Genomic DNA, 23,499 nt, shown 5'->3' on the forward strand with positions numbered 1-23,499 from the left:
CAAACTTAGACACAGTATACTAACTCCAAGCCGACCAGTCCTTGTTTTAGCCCCTTAATGACGAGCGTCAGACAGGGTCACAACAAGTAGCATCTTTTAACGTCTTTTGGTATCTCCAGATATGACTTCGAGGCACCCTTGACTGTTTTAGACAGCTTCCGTTTGCTGTGAGAGTATTGACAAATCCTTCAAGCCATTGTCATATCCATTTCATAACATTTACTGTCACTTTTCAGAAGAAGCGGCCCTTAAATCCTTATATTTTTCTGCCAGATTTCCCTTGGAATGAGGACATTTTACAAAAATAACAACAATAACAATTTTTTTTAAAAACAAAACTAAAAAATACCGTGAAACAAACCTTCACAAACATTAACACATGGTGAAATAAACCTTCACAAACATAAAAATAGCTAGAAAAAAACCTTCACATGGGAATAAAAACTCTCGTACTTATAACCACTACTTTCTTGCATGTACTGGGCTCCCATCTAAAATATGCCTCTGGCCTGTTGTTATTATCCGTTGGAACTTTAAAATATTTCAACGATGGCATGGTTCATTATAATCATATTTTAATTGTCAATTAATCAATGTACATCTATCGGCCATCAGAGAGTCAACTCTGGCCTATCAATGGTCTTCAGAAATCCATTCTGGTCTACCAAACATCTTCACAAAACCCTGGCCTTGAATGGTCTTCAGAAATCCATTCTGGTCCACCAATCATCTTCAGAATGACCTAGTAATGATCTTCAGAAACACCCACTCTGGCCTACCGGTGATCTTTAGAGAGTCCACTCTAGCCCACCAGTCAATGATCTTCGGAGACGGAAATCTGACCCATCGATGAGCTGCAGAGTCAACTTTGGCCTACCAGTCATCGTATCCCAATTGTGTGGAACGATGTTCATGATATCAATCACTGGATTGTCTGGTCCAGACTCGAATATTTACAGACAGCCGTCATATAGCTGGAATATTTCTGAGTGCGACGTTAAACAACAAACAAACAAACCAATAATGTTAAAAAAACTCACTCTTGTATACAAATAATCTTCAGATAGTCATCTCTGACCCATTGAGGACCTTTAGCAAATCTTCTCCTGTTTACAAATGGCTCTAGAGAGTCCACTCTGGCCTGGCGAGGATCTTTAGAGAGTCCTCTCTGGTCTAGTAATGATTTTCACAATAATCCTCAGAGAAAAGATCACCACAAATGACCCGTCAACTTTGTCCATTACAAGAACATGATAAAATTTCACTGTGTTATATTATTGTAGGAATTACATGTCGATCTGTCTGCCTGTGTTCTGTGTCTCCACCTCTATCCCCGAGAGGCTGGGCAAGTCCCTTTGGTGACAGTAACTTACATATATACTCCAAAACCAACACTAACAAACATATCACTGACACTCTGCTGGTCCCATAGTCCATAATCTCGGAGTCACGCTGTCGTAATTCATCGTCACTGATCACATACACACGACGCGGGCATGAGATTGTCCCGTCAGAGGCCGGCCTGAGGGGGAAACCTGTCTATCCTGAAGGGGGTGAGGCTGTAGGAGGGCGTCTCCCCACACGCCAGCTGACCCAGGACCTTGCCCACCACAGGGGACAGCTTGAAGCCATGACCTGGGGAGAGAGGATATACACGTATATTATATAACCCATGACCTGCGGAGAGAAGATATACATGTATATCATATAACCCATGACCTGCAGTGTGAGGATATACACGTATATCATATCACCCATGACCTGGGGAGAGAGGATATACACGTATATCATATAACCCATGACCTGGGGAGAGAGGATATACATGTATATCATATAACCCATGACCTGGGGGATATACACGTATATCATATAACCCATGACCTGGGGAGAGAAGATATACACGTATATCATATAACCCATGACCTGGGGAGAGAGGATATACACGTATATCATATAACCCATGACCTGGGGAGAGAGGATATACACGTATATCATATAACCCATGACCTGCGGAGAGAAGATATACACGTATATCATATAACCCATGACCTGTGGAGAGAAGATATACATGTATATCATATAACCCATGACCTATGGAGAGAAGATAAACTCGTATACCATATAACCCATGACCTTTGGAGAGAAGATATACACGTATACCATATAACCCATGACCTGCTGAGAGATCATATACACGTATATCATATAACCCATGACCTGCGGAGAGAAGATATACATGTATATCATATAACCCATGACCTGTGGAGAGAAGATAAACTCGTATACCATATAACCCATGACCTGTGGAGAGAAGATATACACGTATACCATATAACCCATGACCTGCTGAGAGATCATATACACGTATATCATATAACCCATGACCTGTGGAGAGAAGATATACACGTATACCATATAACCCATGACCTGCGGAGAGAAGATATACATGTATATCATATAACCCATGACCTGTGGAGAGAAGATAAACTCGTATACCATATAACCCATGACCTGCGGAGAGAAGATATACACGTTTACCATATAACCCATGACCTGCTGAGAGATCATATACACGTATATCATATAACCCATGACCTGCGGAGAGAAGATATACATGTATATCATATAACCCATGACCTGTGGAGAGAAGATAAACTCGTATACCATATAACCCATGACCTGCGGAGAGAAGATATACACGTATACCATATAACCCATGACCTGCTGAGAGATCATATACACGTATATCATATAACCCATGACCTGCGGAGAGAAGATATACACGTATACCATATAACCCATGACGTGCTGAGAGATCATATACACGTATATCATATAACCCATGACCTGCGGAGAGAAGATTTATACGTATACCATATAACTCATGACCTACGGTGAGGGAAACACGCGTATATCATATAACCCGTCAACTGCACTAGTTTTGAACAAAGTGTTATGTGTTTAAGACTTGCATCACTATGACTTTCCTCCCTAATCAAGCGGGTGATATATTACAATACTGTTGAAAACGGCGTTACATACAATTCACAAACCCACTCAAAACACTCTCCGTGGTAACTGTCATCGTCGACATACCTGAGAAGCCGACGCCGACGACGATGTTGCGATTGCCGGGGATGTAGTCCAGGACTGGGTGTTCATCAGGGGTGTTCTGAAACAAAACAAAAATGAACAGAATACATTAAAACAGTTTGTTCATATTCACCATACAGCGACAGCATATATATATACAAATACAGTGAAACCTCGTTAATCCAGACTGTACCGTTGCAAGTGAAATCGTCCGGAATAACACGTCTGTATTAACGAATCATTGGTGCGTAATAATGGGATCCCTAGCAACCTATGCTTGTCGTACGAGGCAACTAAATTATTCAGGCGGTCGATAACGTGCTCATAATATCGATCACTAGTTTGTCTGTTTGCCTGCCGGCAAAATATAATCTGCCGGGCAAAAGTAAGTATATTATGTACACTTAAATATTGGATGTGACTAAAATATTACAAACGTTATCAAAACGTGACAAGCCTGAGTATCTGTATGACTTACATAACCCGTGACGATCCGGGTTAGAATAGGTCTTCAGCAACCCATGCGACTTTGCTTGTCGTAAGAGGCGACTAATGGGGTCGGGTGGTCAGGCTCGCTGACTTGGTTAATGCATGTCATCGTATCCTAATTGTGTGGATCGATGCGCATGATATTAATCACTGGATTGTCTGGTCCAGACTCGATTATTTACAGACCGCCGTCATATAGCTGCAATATTGCTGAGTGTGGCAATTTGGATCAATGACATGCATCAACCAAGTCAGCGAGCCTGACCATCCGATCCCGTCAGTCGCCTCTTACGACAAGCATGGTTGCCTTTTAGGGCAAGCATAGGTTGCTGTAGACCTATTCTACCCCGGATATTCACGGGTCAGAAAGAAAGTATTTGAGACAAGAGGAATTATAACCATGTGGATTATCAAAAACACGATAGTGTTTTAGCAATCTCGGAAAATAACTAAATTTAACTTTGTACACGACTGGAAGCTTCATTCCTTGATGCAGGGGGGCATTTGCTACTGAACGTGACGACTATAAATATAATTACATCTGGACAATTCAGGACAACTTGTCAAAAGATAGAAAGCAAATGTCATCTAAAAATTACTGAGAAATATGTGAAATGCTGGTATTCTTCATAGATGACATCTAGGTGAAATTTGGGGATAGGGCATTTAGGCACGTAGTAGGCATCCCCATGGGCGCCAGATGTGCTCCCCGTCTTTCTGGTATGTTTCTTTATGCGCGTGAATCGGAATCTAGCATGCAATTTCTACGAGGATTTCAAAGAGATTCATACGACTCTCGTCCTAAAGGTTGTTTATCAGGGTTACAGCATTCAAGGCCTCCGCAATGCTTTCACAATGTTTCTGCTTAGAAAGTTTGAGATTATTTCCAAATCTGAAGTATCAGTGACCAATTCTTTTCCAATGCCATTCCCTATTTTGACTTGGCGTTGCATGTGTTTGTGACATGTGTCACTGGTATGGAGGGTTACGCTCACCTTATTGCGAACACCGGGTATTATCAATGATTAATAGTGATTCAGAAACACATGCTCATGACATAGTCGGAATCGGACAAAGGACTCTGTTTTTAGCAGAGATATTTTATGATTATGGAGCCCGGAGAGCGGAAGATTGGGGGTTTGATCCCCGGACGCGTCATACCGAAAGACGTTAAAAGATGGTACTTGTTGTTACCCTGTCTGGTGCTCGGCATTAAGGGGCTGAACAAGGACTGGTAAGCTCGGAGTCAGTATACTGTGTCTGAGTGGGGTATTCATGTTAAACTGCAGCATGGTATCTCAGTGAGACGGCACTATAAATCGGCATCAGTCCGGACTAGTACAAGCAGCCACACAGACACGTACATGCACGTCGCTATATAAGTGCAATAATCTTGAACGCGACGTTAAACCTCATTTCACCTCTCCTCACATACAGATTATATCACAATACATCACCATGATTACGGAAATGGTTTTGTCGCTATAATGTGCTTCATTGTTTACACCATGCAATGGGTTGTTTATTCAATAATTAAATTTTCGTTGTGTTGATTGAAATTCCTGCATTCTGATTAGCTGATTTGGTCACGTGTTATTGCATTCATTTCACAATGAATGTAAAAAATGAAGCCACGCCCACCGAAGCGCACTACTTTTATTACTGCGGAAGGTCGGGGAATCCCAATATTTCAGTCGAGGGAATTCCCTTTCTGCTCACGTGTATCGTCATGCACAGGACATCTAGCGACTTTCATGCATATTCATTGTCCAAACTACCCTTTGAAACCGAAGGCCGAGAATGAATGAAACAGCAAACGTACAGGCTCGCTCGCCTGATTTTTCTTTTCTCGCTCGCCTCGGTTTAACTTTCATGTCTTCAGGTTTCATTTCTAACTAGCACTTTTCCAACTGTGTTTTACCGTAATCAGGGAAGTAATGTTTGAATCTGACGGTAACTGACCATGTAATTTGAAACAGCCGCCTTCTCACGGACATATTTCTTCCGATTCGTTACAGTCTGACTGTTGCAGTTCTTTTCGTCTCTTGTCTTAATTGACAGGTCCAATGAACATTGTTTTGATCCAACTCTCCGTTGATTAGCTACTGACTGTGTAGGCGTGTCAAGTTATGTGCATAAATTAAACGATCACCTGATTCATGTCACGCCACAGTATGTATTCCTACACCTGGAATGTTTATCAATCTCGTCATTTGTGTCTGTTCTGATATATACAACTGTTTTTGGTTAAACTATTGTAGATAAAACATGTTTTACATTGTCGAATTTAATTATAAGCAATGACTGTATATTTTGTTCGGTTCATTGAGGTATGAATCGAAAAACCGATATGCAAAGTTTTGTAAGAATCCGCTTCGCCGATTAATTGATTTGTGGTTTAATTATTTATAATAGGGTAAGGGAGTTGTGATTATAATGAGGTTGTTCAAGTCTTGGTAATAATCGTGTCTCTAAATTAACTAGAGAGAGGACGTGTTCATGCACGATATTCAGAGGTGATGTGCGCTTCAACGCTGAGGGGTTATGATAATAATAATAATACTCACAGTGTATATGCACGTTTCCACTATGGATGGCGACGGTTCGAGGGAGGGGAAGTGTTCTCTGACAAACCCCTTCATCAGATCAATCACCCACTTGTCATCTGCTTGGTCACGAAGCTCAGTGTCAATATCTGGACCAGAGTGAAGACAGATCTACAGACACAAGGAGTAAAAGTTGCAGAGAGACAAGCCCCATCCTCGATTTGATCTCAGTCCTATCATGATAATACCCTGGACCCATTCTCCGCCAAGAAGTGTTTTCAACCCGATTCGAATGACGTCCAATCAAATTACGCAAATGAGCGAGAGCATTTATGTGCCAAGTAAGAGATAGGAGAAATGGTGATGGCATCCTGAGCATTCATCGCAATAGAATGGTGATCTAATACCCTGGCTTATCGAGGATGAACAACCCCTGATTTGTAATTGTGGTGTTGTTATACCCCTGAACAGGCAGAAATCATTCATGTAATTCAAAGAGACATGTAAATATCTTTATTTGATTTTCATTTGTATCAAGCGACTTTGACCATAAACCTACAAGTTTTATTTTTCATACAAACGACAGCTTAAAAAGCGTACTGTGTTGTTCCATTTCACTGATACACGGAAACATTGGATCGTGTTGAGATAAAGGGTCACGAACCTGTTGTGATAGACTCACACTTAGTCTACGAAAACATTTCACTAATATAACTGATTTTTTTTCTCACAAAAACCTTTCCTCTTCTGCTGTTATCAAGGGAACTAGACCTGGTTTACTTTGATCTAGTCTTGCTATGGCTTTTAGTAATATGTATGGTAAAAATTAAATAAGTGGAATAAGACTTAAGTCAACACAGTTATAATTGGCCATAATTAAAACTGTGTTCAATCTTACTCCACTTTTTAAATGTTTACTATATTGTGCCTGCGAGTTAGAACTGGACTGTGAAAGGAATAACGACGCATAACCGTAGCGTAAAAGAGAGACTAGATTCGGGTATGATAAATATAATTGGTTGTCATTGCAAGTCTTTCATTAAAAACGTTAGCGTCTTTTTGTTTAGACTATAGGATGTAGATCAGTATTAATTGCGATGACAGTTTCTCAGTTTCCGCTACAGCACCTGATGAGAAACTGGCAACAGGCTGTGAAACTTAATCTGTTGTGTATGACCAGAAGGGAAAGGCCATGCGTTGTTTCCCCACAGTACACAGGCGATCATCTGGATGCCTCGGTAAGATAGGGGATCTTACCTTTACGTGGCCTGGGTACTCAAAACAAGGGACACCATACACTCCCCAGGCCAAACCTCTAGCACTCAACGGCTGTAATACAGAAGGGTCATGGGCGCCGGGATGTCGATCTCGCCAATAACATACACTGATTCGCACAATCTGCAATACAATCTTAATACATGGTACCGTGCGAGACAGATGGCGTGAGTCGGTTAGTGGCTGATGTGTGAGAGCGTGAGTGAGGTAGTGGTTGAATGAACTGTGAGAAGAGTAAGTGAGTGAGGTGGTTAGAGGCTAATTGGAGAAAATTATGATAGAATATGTGACAGTCTAACGTGAATTGTCATGCATGTTTAAGCACTTTCCGGTTATCATGAAATTACATCTTTGTTCGTCTATGCGTTTAAGCAAGATTGTCGCTTTTATTAAACACGTTGGGAATTGCAAACCAAATCGTCTCCGCATTGACTTTTGGTGACAGGTTAGCGAACCGCGTAGAGTGTGCGTGAGTGCATTCGTGGGTGCATGCATAACTCCTCTTACATACATCTATCACATTAACAGATCTTGATATGTCTCACACATTATCCAGGGATGTGGTATACACTTGTATATTACTGACGCTATTGTGTCAAAGAAGAAGGGTAGTCGTATATGACTATCATCCCGGTGCCAGACGTCAGAAGGTTTGGGCTTTTTAATGATAGATAAAATGGAACAGAATTTAATCAGGCGCGCTATCTATTTTCGTTGGCTCACGCGACGAGGTATTTGCCCGGATATCCCATGGGACCAAGACAAATACGTTTACATCCCTTTGGAACATCCCCTTGGGAAGCCAGGGTCTGATAGCCTGTGTACTGTGGGAGAAATCCGTGAAAAACTGACTGAATTCGAACCCGAATCTGCAAAAACATCCGCGTTGAAGGAGTGACGGAATATTCTGTCCCATATCCCTCGAGTTATGTCCCTTATTGTTGCGTCAGTTGTGACCGAGTTTTGTCCCTTATTGCTGCGTCAGTTGTGACCGAGTTATGTCCCTTATTGCTGCATCAGTTGTGACCGAATTATGTCCCTTATTGCTGCGTCAGTTGTGACCGAGTTATGATGACGCTTATTGTTGGGTAAGTTGTGACGGAGTTATGTCTCTTATTGCTGAGTCAGTTGTGACCGAGTTATGCCCCTTATTGTTGCGTCAGTTGTGAACGAGTTGTGTCCCTTATTGTTGCGTTATTTGTGTCCGAGTTATGCCCCTTATTGTTGCGTCAGTTGTGACCGAGTTATGTCCCTTATTGCTGCGTCAGTTGTGACCGAATTATGTCCCTTATTGCTGAGTCAGTTGTGACGGAGTTATGTCTCTTATTGCTGAGTCAGTTGTGATTGAGTTATGCCCCTTATTGTTGCGTCAGTTGTGACGTAGTTATGTCCCTTATTGGTGCGTCAGATGTGACCAAAATAGACCTTCTTGTGTCAGTTGTGAACGAGTTGTGCCCATTATTGTTGCGTTAGTTGTGGACGAGTTATGTCCCTTATGTTTGCGTCAGTTGTGAACGAGTTATGCCCCTTATTGTTGCGTCCGATATGACCTGGTAATGTCCGTTATTCCAAATTTTGAGTTCAGAATTAATATAGTTGGCCCGAGATAGGACAATACCTTCACATGTCCTGGATACTCCTCGTTTGGCAAACCGTACACATCGTACCCACGACAACGACGTACGGCTTTCTCGTAAAACGGAAGTAGTTTACTGGAGGCGTGGGAACCGTTATCCCGCTCTTTCCAATACATCACCGATATCCGCAGAGTCTGTAATTACAACATACAACACATTGTGGTGGCTGACCACAGTTAAATGGACCTCCGTTGAGTTGTCATACATCGGGCATTGTAGGTATTTTGTATGATTTGGCTTTAAATCACAACATGATGTTCAAAATGATAACTGATTTTGTGGTTGATAGAAACCAGATATACAATTTGACATCGAACAGACCGTCGCCAGATCATGTTGTGTAATGTGATAGTCACGTCATAGTAAATCCACTGGGCTTTCCCCAGTGTGTTGGCACCTCGTGTTCCTGACAGTGCAGTTAGGCATAGTCGCTGACAGTAGCAATGGGTCACTTAACTTCTGTGTAAACAGATCGTTCTGTTACTTCTGCACTAGTTGTAAGAGTGAGTGAGTGAGCATGGTTTTACGCCGCTTTTAGCAATATTCCAGCAATATACCGGGGGACACCAGAAATGGGCCTCACACATCGTACCCATGACGAGCGAACGCTTTAACCACAAGGCTACCCGACCGCCCCACTAGTTGTAAGACGTGTGTGTCAGCCTGACGCTTTGTTGAAGGCTCAAGACTTGATAAGTCTAGGTACAAGGCATCGCCTCCGTGGTCTAGTGGATACAGCGTCCGCCCGGAGAGCAGAAGGCTGGAAGTTCGATCCCAGGCAGCCTCATACCAAAAGGCGTTAAAATTTAACTTATTCTGCCTGGCGCTCGGCATTAAGGAAATAAAACTGGTTGTCTCGGAGTCAGTAAACTGTGTCCGAGTAGGGCCTCCACATTAAAACACACACACAGAGACACATACACGCACGCACGCACGCACGCACGCACGCACGCACGCACGAACACTACCTTGCAATATATACGTGCAACAATCGTGAACGTTAAACCCCTTTTAACCCTAAATATATTTTTAACTCGAAATGGTTATTGGTACGCGCGTCCACGCGCCAGTAACCAGTGTTATAAAAATACTCATACGTTGAAACATCATTGTCGCTCCCTACAGTTCAAAATAGATAAATAGTCATAGAAAGCACACGGTAGTATACATGATACTCTCTAATAGATTACAACTTCTTTTATTCTTATAGAGAGTTAAACTATAGATCAATTCCCTTTCACACTGATACACTTTTGCCTACGATGTTGGAGGATTGTTTTCCCAGTGTCTTCTCTTGGCTGTTCAGACGGTCATCGTTCGAGTCGAAATGGATATCCGCTCGATCTTTGATGTTTGATATAACAGATGGAAGTCTGACGGAGCCAGATCAGGGGAATGATTTGGGTACTGAAGGAGTTCAAAGCCACACTCAAGGACTGCAGCCAATGACCAGTTTGTACTGGAATGTCCTGATGGAAGAGTACATCTTTTCTCAGCTTTACGCGTCTCTTCGTCCTAATTTCACAGCGTAATTGCTTCATTATCTGCAGCATGATGTGCTTCAATGACAAACATTTTTTTAGGATATTTTGAAAATAGTCCTCCACGCTGACACCCTCGGCTCCCAGATATATCCTTTCAGCTGATGGGGACGTTTTTGCCTTTTTGGTTGTGGTGATGTAAAATACTTCCACTGTTTTGATTAAACCCAGGTTTATCCATAGTCACACATCGTTGCAAAAACCTTTCTGGATCAACTTCAAACTGAGCTAGATTATCACAAGATGCCAGAAGCTTAAGAACACAACGAGCTGATGCTTTTTTCACTGTTCAAGTTTCTGTGCTAATCGAATGTACTCCATTCTCGGGAAGAGCCTACTGAACTAGCAATATCAGTCATTCGCCGGTCTATCATCACCATATCGTCGATTCTCTGAATAGTTTGCGGTGTTGCTGACGTGCTTCCGGAGGATGTTATTATTACACAATTCCTCCTATGTGAGGCTCAGAACTTATCAGTCGTATGTGGAGATAAACATATAAACGGGAAACTTGAGATTTAATACGATATGATCGTGCTTAGATGTGGAGCCAAGCATTCAAGCGGGATGTTATCGATTACAGGAATAGGTGAAACAAACACTTATGAGTATGACAATCATGATAAACATGTACAAAATGAAGCTTGGTTAACTCGGACCTCTTTAATCCGCAAACCCTGCTTTCAGGTTGATTATTAGAAACACCCACATTAACAAACTTTCACACAAAAAGAAATGGCATTCCTACACAATATTCGTTAATCCAGTCAATGGGAATAGCGCCGTCCGTATAAACGGGTATCACTGTATTGTCTTCTTTTTCTTTTCGACGTTAAAAGATGGTACTTGTTGTTACCCTGCCTAACGCTCGGCATAAAGGGGCTGAAAGAAGGACTGGTCGGCACAAAGTCAGTACAGTGTGGCTGAGTGGGGTATTCGTGTTAAACTGCGGCATGGTATCTCAGTGGGATTGCACGCACGCACGCACGCACGCACACACACATACACGTGCATGTCGCTATATAAGTGCAATAATCTTGATGGTGACGTTAAACCCCATTTCACCTCACGTCACCTCTATTTCTTTTCAATTATGTTTCCTGTGTTCACAATTTAGTTGACTGATATACATGTATCTTAAGAACATGAAAACGCCCTATACATATACTACTAACACTACTGTTTATACGAAACCGTATATATGTGGGCATCCAAAAAATATCACTGTAAAAGGTGGGATTCATGTGATCGAAAGAATGGTCCCGTACCTTCAGCGGAAGCTTGACGCCAAATGGACGAAGTATCTGGGACGCCCAGGGACCTGGACATATGATCACGCTTCTACCCCGGTAGGTGGCGTTGGGCGTCTCCAAGGTAACAATATTACCACGTTTGATATTGGTTACCATGGCACCGTCAATGAGCCGTCCGCCAAATGTTTTGAACATCGTCTGAAGACAAATTTGTCAATATTATCATTAGACAACATTTTGCTTAAAACTGGACATCCCCATTTGAACCTGTGATAGAATTGGCCCTGGACCTCGTTGCGACTTGCTTGGACCTGGCGTACATGCACTAATTAAGCTCAGTGACAATTATGTGTGCCAATTTTGAACAATCGATTACAATAAGCTGAATATTTATATGATACATACAATATACATTTAAAATCCTTTTTGCTTTTCTTTTTGGCAGAGTATATGAACCCCAGTGAAAGTTCTTCGAGATATTGAAGGAGGAGCGGGTGGTCAAGTCGTCTACTGTGTAGAGTTGCCGTGATGTAACTGAAATATTGGTTAAAGCGGGCGATAAACTTTATCGTCTAAATCGTCTTCATATAACAAAGTGAGTGAGTTGGGTTTTATCGCCGCTTTTCTCAATATTCCAGTTCTATCACGGCGTGTCAGCTTAATGTGGGAGGAAAGCCCGAAGTGATGCAGGTCTTTGACGTTTACCACTTACTTGAAACCCACGAGCACAGGTATAGTGCTGACAAACCTAGAAAAATAATCGGGGCGTACCGGGATTCGAACCCATAATCATAGGTTTCTGGCGTGCCCAAGGGACGCAACTCTGCACAGCGAATCGCGGCGTCTTAGACGACTGGGCCGTCCGTGCCCCCTCATTTAACGTTGACTATGCGAAAATAAAGTATTGTAGTCGTTTGACAATTATGCACCTGGTATGCCATAAGGGCTTTGTCTGCTCGGAGAATTCCACCGTCCGGATCGGCAACACAGCTGAAGTCATTCGGGTACCTCAGCATCGGGTAGCGCCGCCGGAAGTCTACCGGCGTCAGGTACTCAAACTGAGCGTTGTTACGTTTGAGCGAACTGACGTTATCTTCTAGAAAATCCCCTTTGTATTGCCCGATGGCAATGAATCCAGTTTGTCTGAGGGAGAATGGGAGAGCCTTGTTTCGAAGTAGATATAGAGATGTAGAAGGCTGTAATAGCTACAGTAGGCTTCACATTTGTAATCTACGCAGCAGCTGTACAAGTTATGCAGGTGTATTTTTTCATAATCCTAAACTCCTCCCACTCTGTCTCCCTCATTGCCTGTCTCCTCACCTCAACACCTCCACCCCAGCCTCTCCCGTCAACCTAACACCTCCCACCCGGTCTCTTTCCTCTCAACACCAGCCATCCGGCCTTTCTCCTCTCCTCCCACCCGGCCTCACCTGAACACCTCCCACCGCGCTCTCTCCTTAACCTCAACACCTCCCACCCGGCCTCACTCCTCATCTCCAACGCCTCCCATCCGGCCTCTCTCCTCAACCTGAACACCTCCCATCCGGCCTCTCTCCTCAACCTGAACACCTCCCATCCGGCCTCACTCCTCATTTCAACGCCTCCCATCCGGCCTCTCTCCTCAACCTGAACACCTCCCATCCGGCCTCTCTCCTCAACCTGAACACCTCCCATCCGGCCTCACTCCTCACCTCAACGCCTCCCACCCGGCCTCTCTCCTCACTCCTCATATTCCACCCGGCCTCTCCTCTTTCCTCCTACTCGGCGTCTTTCCTCACCTCCCACCCGGCCTCACCTGAACACCTCCCACCCCTCTCTCTCCTCACCCCAACACCTCCCACCACTCTCTCTCCTCAACCTGAACACCTCCCTTCCGGCCTCTCTCCTCGCCTCCCACCCGGCCTCTCTCCTCACCTCCCACCCGGCCTCTCTCCTCGCCTCCCACCCGGCCTCTCTCCTCACCTCCCACCCGGCCTCTCTCCTCGCCTCCCACCCGACCTCTCTCAACAGCTGAACACCTCCCACCCGGCCTCTTTCCTCATCTCCCACCCGGCCTCTCTCCTCGCCTCCCACCCGGAGTTTCCTCACCTCAACACCTTCCACCCGGCCTCTCACCTGAACACCTCCCACCCGGCCTCTCACCTGAACACCTCCCACCCGGCCTCTCTCAACAGCTGAACACCTCCCACCCGGCCTCTTTCCTCATCTCCCACCCGGCCTCTCTCCTCGCCTCCCACCCGGCCTCTCTCCTCATCTCCCACCCGGCCTCTCTCCTCGCCTCCCACCCGGACTCTTTCCTCACCTCAACACCTTCCACCCGGCCTCTCACCTGAACACCTCCCACCCGGCCTCTCTCCTCGCCTCCCACCCGGCCTCTCTCCTCATCTCCCACCCGGCCTCTCTCCTCACCTCCCACCCGGCCTCTCTCCTCGCCTCCCACCCGGCCTCTCTCCTCGCCTCCCACCCGACCTCTCTCAACAGCTGAACACCTCCCACCCGGCCTCTTTCCTCATCTCCCACCCGGCCTCTCTCCTCGCCTCCCACCCGGCAGCTCTCCTCATCTCCCACCCGGCCTCTCTCCTCGCCTCCCACCCGGACTCTTTCCTCACCTCAACACCTTCCACCCGGCCTCTCACCTGAACACCTCCCACCCGGCCTCTCACCTGAACACCTCCCACCCGGCCTCTCTCAACAGCTGAACACCTCCCACCCGGCCTCTTTCCTCATCTCCCACCCGGCCTCTCTCCTCGCCTCCCACCCGGCCTCTCTCCTCATCTCCCACCCGGCCTCTTTCCTCGCCTCCCACCCGGACTCTTTCCTCACCTCAACACCTCCCACCCGGCCTCTCACCTGAACACCTCTCACCCGGCCTCTCACCTGAACACCTCCCACCCGGCTTCTCTCTCCAGTTGCCGCCAGATGTCGGTAGCTTCATGCATCATCTCCGTGTAGAAGTCCTGGGTGTAGGCCTTGCGGGTGATGCGAGACTGGCCGTGAGAGCTGCCCCGACTGTGTGGGAGCGGGAACTGTGAGAGAAGTTTTCCGTTACAGAGTGTTTACACTTTACAGGAAACCGGTGAAATACGCTAAGATGTAATTATATTATATTTACATGGATTAGGGTTAAGTTGGTCGTACTTGATCTCCTAATGAACTGGGAGGATGTGTTATTAATCAATACCCCCTCCCCATCATAGTAGTACATAGACTTCCCCATATATCAATTTAATATGCCTCAGAGTGAGATTGACCAATCAGAGAGCAGAACTACTGTACCGCCAGTAAAAATCCAAGATGGCTGTTACTGACCTAATATGAGACCGTATACCGTCAGTAACAGCCATTTTGGATTTTCCAAAACCCACCTCACATTTTTTACATGACAAATCTGGTACAGAAATTCGTTATTCGACACTGTTTTGTGTTTTAATATCATTAATTTTGATGTGTAAGGACGCAATATTTTTTGGATCACGGTCGTGACTTTAAAGATTATATAAAGTTACAATTATCAACAAGGTTTGGCCTCTGAGGTTTGAAGAGTAGTCTCCCTTGACCCTTAACGTCTTAAGTTGTAAGTCTTAAGTTTTGAGTTTTAAGTTTTGACATGACATGTGCGACAAAGATACCTGATAGTGCTAACTTTTCGGCGTAATAACTTCGTTTTGGTGCTTTTAGTTGCCGTATACGGTGTCATATAAGGTTAGCAGGAAAATATTTACTCCTCGCCCAATCTTTTTCTTCTAACCTAATATGACACCGTTTACGGCAACTAAAGACCATAACTAATAATATTGGAGCAATAAGGTATTTTTGCTAATCGGATTTTACAGAAAACGATTGAAGTGGTTTCCAGTATAACAACCTAGCGAGTTAGTTATATTAGTTTTTAACTTGTAATTTGACAGGAAATACTCCACTGATTTCATTGAAATATTATCAATTTCAAAATTTTCCTATAATGGAATGGGATGAAATCGGAAAACTGATTTGACACGAACGACGTATGTTTCATATGTTTTAGAATCTTAAAACAGTACACAAGATCCAACAAAGACTACGTATATCTTCACGCTGACGGTCCAGGTCTAAGGGGGAGACAACTCCGTGTGTTAGGGCAAGGAAATGTCACTATGGTACATATATATATATATATCAATATATGTTGCCCGGTTTTTTTGTCATCTTCAATACACATGATATAAATGTCGGATATAAAACAGGACAGGCACCCTGTAACAATTTGGTGTAGTCAAAGGTTATAAAACAAATTTGGTATGTTACAAGCAAACAAGTCCTTAGATATTTTAAACAAGAATGTTTTTTCCATAGTATTCTAAATTAATAAAGTCACAGTGCTGCACTGTATTCCTATCAACACTAGGACCTGTGTTCGGACACATCTGGCTGGTCAGATCCACAGGTGTGGCCTGTTTAATCCAGTTCCTGGTAGCAGTAGTTGGAACAGACATGACCCAGCACATGGCGCGTCTCGCAGCTGTCTCACCGATACCGCAAACACGAGATAAGGAGAGCACTAACGAGGGTGCGTTAGTGAGTTGGTTTTAACGCCGCTTTAAACGATATTTCAGCATGACTTTTACAACAGTATCACAGCGTGTGAGATTGATATGTCGGGAAATCCCGATGCTGTCTCAGACGTTACCCCATTGGTGAAGCCCACAAGAACGTAGGTGTATGGTGCTGATAAACCTCGAAACTATTAGAGCGAACCAGGATTCAAACCCATGATCATGTTCCTGGCACGCCTAAGGGACGCAACTGTGTAAAGCGAACTGTTGCAGTCTGAACTCCTGGAACATCAGTGCCCCCTCACCACCACCCCCTCAACCCTACTCCTCCCCCCCTCCCCCCCCCCCCCCCCCCCCGATCTCACACGCACGCACGCACGCACGCACACACACACACACACACACACACACGACCCTGTTTAGATCTAAGGAGTGTACTGATGGACGAACACGCTCAGCCCGATGTCTACATGTACATGCATAATCGTTACTGAACACGTAAGTTGAAGGTGCAGGATCATTTCCATATTTCGTTTACTTGTATATTTTCTAACTATCTACTTTGTGGCATTTATTTACCGTTCTGTGCGATATCGGTCATTCCAAAATGTTAATAATCCCTAACATTTTTGTCCAGTATATATAATTATGTTAATCTCACGGCGGTGGACGCCATATCAATATATTAGCTGCGTCCTTCAGTGGATATATATAAAATGTGTGTTTTTGAAACAAGACTCTCTTGAAAAATGCAACGCAAACAAACGCCAATCTAGCATTTCACCTTCAGTGTGGGTTGCGATCCTCCGTAACCTCGTGATGACGCATCTACAGGTGCAGTCACTGAAGATAGCAAACAAGGCCAGGGTCGTCTTGTTTGTTTGTTGTTTTACGCTGCACTCAGCAATATTACAGCTATATGACGTAAATAATATAATCTGGGCCAGACAAATCCAGTGATGAACATCATGAGCATAGCTCCACGCAAATGGGACATGCATCAACCGTGTCAGCGAGCCCGACCACCCGATGCCTTTAGCCGCCTCTTACGACAAGCATAGTCGCCTTTACGGCAAGCATGGTTTGCTGAAGACCTATTCTACCCGGGTCTTCTCAGATAGCGCCTCATCTGTGTCGATTTCGCGTGTTGTTGGCACTGTATGCTAGGTTCACATAAGTCTCAAGTTTCTATGTGTGTTCTAAGTATCTTAGCTATTGCCGGAAAACATTGTCACAAAGCTTGTACTGACCCACCGTTCCGGCTGTTGATCTGGTTGATGGTGTGTCTACCTTTAATTGATTTGACCTTCACATTGGTTTCTTTTGTACGTGATGTTCCACAGGGGAAGTAGAGCAGGTGACATTATCACCAGGTTGGCAAGTCCACAACTGTTTCCATCAGATAAACCCCTTCTCTTAATTCTTTGCGGCGTGAGGCAAAAAGCAATCACTTTCTAATGCAAATTATGTGACCTTTTCACGACGCCTAGTGTCATTGATCCATTCACATCATTTTCACCGCTAGTGATATACCTGTTTTATTGTGTTTTTGTGTGTTTGTTAGTATTGATGGGTGTCTGTGTGAGTGTGAGTGTGTGTGTGTGTGTGTGTGTGTGTGTGTGGGGGGGGGGGGGGGGGGGGGGGGGGGTCAAATGTCACCTACATGGGAATTCGTTGCTATATTTAACGAGTGAAGGAGTAAGGCGACACGATAAGTTGAACATATCAAGTCACATTTAAACAATACCGACTCGTTCGTTCCCGGGTGAGGCAGACAAAAGCGGAGCTGGATGATGTCGATACTGGTTTGTGCACTGAGTGAGTGAGTGAGTATGGTTTTACGCCGCTTTTAGCAATATTTCAGCAATATCACGGCGGGGGACACCAGAAATGGGCGTTTGTGCACTGAATTTGTATGGATGGATTGTAAAAATATTCGGTTAACAGAGGACCATTTCTCTTAGATGAATAAATCATAAACGTATTTGTTGTATTTGTTCAGCCGATATAACACAAGGGCGTCTGGAGAAATCTGCTTCACTGTGAGGTCACATGTGGTTGACCTCCCATAGCACAGAAACCAGTTGGCTATAAATCGCCTCGCACCAATTCATAAGTAATTTATCTGATATACATGTATAATTTTATGGAATATATAGCTATATATATGGTAATGATATTCCATAAAAAAAACACTTTTGTCAGGGGTCTACATCAACAATATATGACTCAGATGTTGTTTTAAACGTTATATATTAAATCAACAAGGAACTATCAAGGTTGATCACAAAACTGTCATCACTGGAACATAAATCTATACAGGAGCGTTGATCGTTTGCTAGAATATCAATAAACTTGACGAAAAACGTCTTTTATATAAGTTTCTAATTTGTAAACGATAACATCATCATATTGAATTTACCTGTTCTAATAGCAGAGTCTTCTTCCCCCTCTTGGCCAGGTAATAGGCAGCTGCCGATCCCTCCACGCCTGCCCCGACAACCACAACGTCGTATATTTCATCAGACATCGTCGACGATGGTTGAATCTTGTCTTCGTCTTGAAACTGTCTCAACTAAACAGCAAACCAGCGAATGTGCGTGACTCTTGCTCGAGCTGAAACCTTTAATAATGCCCAAAGTAGGTCAGTCAAATCAAGGGGCAGACGACAATAACTCGCATGAACTAAGGCTATGTACATGACGACACAAGGACCATGCTCCGGTTTGGTGCGGCGAGCACCGATTCTATTGACATCAGCGAGGCTACCTGGCATTAATACACAGTTCTTCGCTGATAAAGAAAACAAACCTCAGAAACTATGAATGGATGCACACATATGGAATTAGATATTTAGATACAGTAAACTACGGTTATAACGAACTCAAAAGGACCACTAATTTTATTCGATATAACCGTAGTTCGTTAAAAGCATATGTAAACATATATACAGAAAATGGACGGCACCATGAAATTGTTCGTTTTTTTCCGACAGTTCGTTATAAGCGTGTTCGTTATAAACGTAGTTTACTGTATTTGAAAGGATGTCGTTATTGTATTTCTTTTTGTCAGGCTTATTCATCAGATATAGCCGTTGTCTTTAGTGAACCATTACTTATTAAACCTATTCGAGTGTGCAGACATTTTAGTCCATTACTATTCGCCTGTATAAGCCATGTGTGGTACGTTTGCCTCGCCTCAGTGATTCCATTCCCAGTTTGGGTAATAGCTTATTCGTTTGTATTATTATTATATACAGAATACAGTAACAATGCAGTAAAGAGGGTTTGGGTGATCCTGGCACAGTCAGGCTGGTCAGGCTCATCATCAGCTCTGGGCCCTTGCCCCCTCTACACGCAGCCCAGACAGCGAATGGGACTTCTCCCATGGAGCGCTGCCTTGTCGAACCCACCGAGAACCTTTCGGAGAAAGTGAAGACTCCCAAACACTGCAGGCTTCTACATTACCCAGATTGCCAGAAGGGGCTGTATTCCTGGCATCAAACCCGGGTACTCTCCCAGTGACAGTCAACAGATTGTGAGGTACCGAGAACAATGGGGAGTCGGACAACTTGGTACTTGGTACATCGGGGAAGGGCTGCGCGCCAGTGGCGTTGCACAATGATTACAGACGAATCAAGGTTTTGCCTCTGATTCAGAAATTAAACGTTGATGCCGATCATTCTTGAACATGTAATCTATGTGTGGGGGCAGTGTCTTCACGGTCTTGGGGCGGTATCACACATGACATTCACCCGTGAAGATCCGGGGTAGAATAGTTCTTCAGCAACCTATGCTTGCCGCAAAAGGCGACTATGCTTGTCGTAAGAGGCGACTAACGGGATCGTGTGGTCAGGCTCGCTGACTTGGTTGATGCATGTCATCATATCCCAATTGCTTGGATCGATGCTCCTGATGTCAATCACTAGATTGTCCGGTCCAGACTCGATCATTTACAGACCGCCGTCATATAGCTACGAGTGCGGCGTTAAACAAGTAAAACAAACAAACACATGACAGGCGAACGGATGTGGTTATTGTGAATGAACATTTGACTGGTTAGCTATTTGTTCCATTCGTTAGAATTATCGTTAGAAATTTTGAACTGCAACATGACAATGCCAGACCACAACGTGCCCAGGTCATCACCGATTATCACCAACGAGAGGGCATATAGACATTGGTCCGGCCCGCTAAGTCCCCTAACATGTCCCAAATAGAACATCTGTGGGGTGTCCTCGGGCGGAGAGTCCCAGCACCCGCCAACGTGGTCCAGTTTTAGGGCATTCGTGACCAACTCGTGTTATTCCGGGACAAGCCGAATAGCGACTCGTGCCCCCCTCATGGCCATTTTTGCGACCGGGTTCCGTATTAGCGCAAACGGGCATACCTAAAATAGTTGTCAACTCGTCGCGTTATGGTTCACATATATTTCCCCATATATTATATACATATTTCAGATGCAATTTAAAGCACATCGGGACATGCGGAATTATACAGTATGATTGAACACATTTAGCTGTGCCTTTGGTTTATTTTTTAATACAAGACATATGTAAAATCAAAAATTATTTCTGAGGGATTCTTTGACGAAGAACTTGAAATCATACGCGCATTCTGATTGGTTTGTCGTATTTTCGCACATAACATTCATCGATAGGGAGACGAGTCTTCTTGCAGGTCACGGAAAGAGGCGAGTGGTGACGAATGGTTTTGGGGTAGCTCTTCAGGCAGAATGGCGGGCAGTACCAAAGGCTTCCACACGCAAGTTAATCAACAGTATACCATCAAGGTGTCGTGCATGTGTCGCCGAACATGGTGAAGACACCAGACATTGATCTACACGCCTGAAATATAGTTTAAAGACATAACACCTTCACTATCATTTCATCCGTACCCTGATGTTTTGTAGGTAGTGCATCTGCTCACTCACTCACCCTGGTTCTGCCTGTATGTAGCTGCCATTCTGACCATCCAATCAACATTTACGTCCCCTTGCATGACAGACATGGGAGGCTAGGAGGCTATGATGAACTGGACTTATTATTATTATTAATTTATTATTAGTATAACATGCATGTAAATACTGCCTCGCATATCCCCAACAAAACGTGCAACGAAATATTATTATGATTCGAAATACAAATCTAAAATGGGGCTTTTTATGCCTTCAGAACACATCACGGGCATTGAAAAGAAATATATCTCGACTTTCAATAATACTTTTATTTTGAAAACAGCCATTGCTTACTGTCTAAGTATGACGGGTTTACCAAAATGTTAAAAAAAACCATTCACATAAAAAATACATATGAAAGATCAAACATTGGTTTTCAGGTTTCTTTTTAAAATAAATATGAGCGTGAAAATAGTTTGTACAAAACTGCCATTTTGGAAAGATGATAAATTTGGAAATATCCCGTAATCTAGTTACACAATTTAAGTCGGTATCCCGTTAATCTGTCAAGACTGATTACATGATTTTCTAGTATGAACTTTGTGACTATAATCTACCTTCTGAACTGAGATATGTATCACTGACATACGGTTCAAGTGGGGCAACACAGATTTTCGTCCAGGTTTCTTTGTAAACTGAAAGTCACCTTAATATTTGACCTGTTTACTTGTCACGTGATGCGTGACCTGTCCAGAAACCGATAACATGGCCGAGATATATGGTATTTACGTTGACCACCCGATCCTGTTAGTCGCCTCTCACGACAAGCATTGTCGCGTGGGGCGCTGAAGACCTGTTCTACCCCGGATCTTACTGGTCTCCTTTCAACTGAAATACATTTGTAGTTCATGATTGATATCCTTAATTTCAACAGATGTTGCTAAATAGTATATAAGCTCCAAATGAAAGTTTATTATTAAAAGTACTCACGGAAATGAAAACAAATCTCAGATTTTAAATAAATGCAGTTAATATACAAAATATATAAATATTCAAACAACTCAATTAGTACTAATTGGGCCTTGGCACAAAACAGACTATTGTGAAACTGAGCATAACCAGGTGTTAGTAGATCAAGGTGAATGTCCATGACCTATGACAGCTTGACGACAGGTGAAAACAGGTGCTTGAAACCCACGTGCATGTGATTTGTCAGTGGTTAGTGATTTGTGAGTGGCATTGTGGGACAGTGAATCATCGTCAAAATATCAGAACGTAAAAGTAACATATTCCCTCCTCAAACAACAACTTACATGTCATTATTATTATGTACATAAACATAGCTGTTATTTTTATTGTTGTTTTGATAACTTTTTTCCAGGCTAATTTGCATAATGCCTAAAGCCTGTTTCTGCCATGTCAATTTGGACTTAGTTTTATTTTTGAATGTTGAAAGTGCCTACAAATTACCTCCTGTAAAGTACATTTTGTATTGAGCACTGAGATAAAACTAGCAAATCAAGACTAGAACTTTTCCAGTTGTTTTGTTATTTCGTATTCACATCTACCTAATGCTTTGTATTCAGAACACAATTAAAGCCACAGGGAAACCACCATCCAGCCACAAGCCAGAACCATCAGGAGCAGTGTACCACATTCCGTGCAATTGTGGACAAGCTTACATAGGAGAAACATCTAGGCCCCTCAAAACCCATATTAAAGAACATCAAAGCTCAGTCTCCAAAGATGACTCTAAATCAGCTCTATCAGACCACATCCGTCACAACCCTCGCCACCAACCTCAAAGACTTCAAGATCAGGAAACTACAAGAAGCCATCAACATCAAAAGACTCCAGCCGTCAATCAACCGTGACCAAGGCTATTACGTACCCCTGGCGTACCATCAACTCATCAAAGACCCCAAAGACCCCAATCAGCCATAATCCCGTTGTTTACATTACTGGCTTCATCCTTTGTTTCATGACACTGACTTCACCGATGGTTATCATCACTGGCCTTGTGTGTACACAACAGGTTTCTCTACCCCAGTATAACAATATCTACCCTTCTGTATAAACATTGCCTCCTACGTGTATATATACTTGCTCACTGCACTTTGTAATGTACTTTGTCATAAGTTCCATTATTTTGCAGAGATTTGAGGTTAGGGAGATGGGCCTATAGGAGTTAGCCTGATCTGCTGGTTTATTTGGTTTAGGCGAGTGCTTCTGTGGTG

The 23,499-nt window shown here is 43.6% G+C and overlaps 1 protein-coding gene and 1 long non-coding RNA gene across 5 annotated transcripts; one reads left to right on the forward strand and one right to left on the reverse strand.

Moving 5' to 3' along the window:
• Positions 1-558: 558 nt before the first annotated feature.
• Positions 559-18,921, reverse strand: LOC124111353 (peroxisomal sarcosine oxidase-like). Of its 4 annotated transcripts, none has more exons than XM_046471017.2 (8): positions 18,789-18,921; positions 14,712-14,860; positions 12,764-12,977; positions 11,850-12,032; positions 7,386-7,526; positions 6,150-6,299; positions 3,097-3,172; positions 559-1,635 (listed from the first exon to the last, which is right to left on the reverse strand). In XM_046471017.2, the coding sequence occupies exons 1-8, from the start codon at positions 18,894-18,896 to the stop codon at positions 1,511-1,513; spliced, it is 1,146 nt and encodes a 381-aa protein (XP_046326973.2). In that variant the 5' UTR covers positions 18,897-18,921; the 3' UTR covers positions 559-1,510. The 4 variants fall into 4 exon arrangements, with proteins under 4 accessions (XP_046326973.2, XP_046326972.1, XP_046326975.1 ...); XM_046471016.2 differs by lacking the exon at positions 7,386-7,526 and adding an exon at positions 9,022-9,174; XM_046471019.2 differs by lacking the exon at positions 7,386-7,526.
• Positions 18,057-19,507, forward strand: LOC124111354. Its single transcript, XR_007221027.1, has 2 exons — positions 18,057-18,171; positions 18,828-19,507. It is a non-coding gene; the product is annotated as an uncharacterized LOC124111354 (long non-coding RNA).
• The last annotated feature ends 3,992 nt before the right edge of the window (positions 19,508-23,499 follow it).

The sequence above is a fragment of the Haliotis rufescens genome, unplaced genomic scaffold, assembly GCF_023055435.1.
Source record: "Haliotis rufescens isolate VD_foot unplaced genomic scaffold, xgHalRufe1.0.p SCAF_15, whole genome shotgun sequence".
Taxonomy (NCBI): Eukaryota; Metazoa; Mollusca; class Gastropoda; order Lepetellida; family Haliotidae; genus Haliotis; species Haliotis rufescens.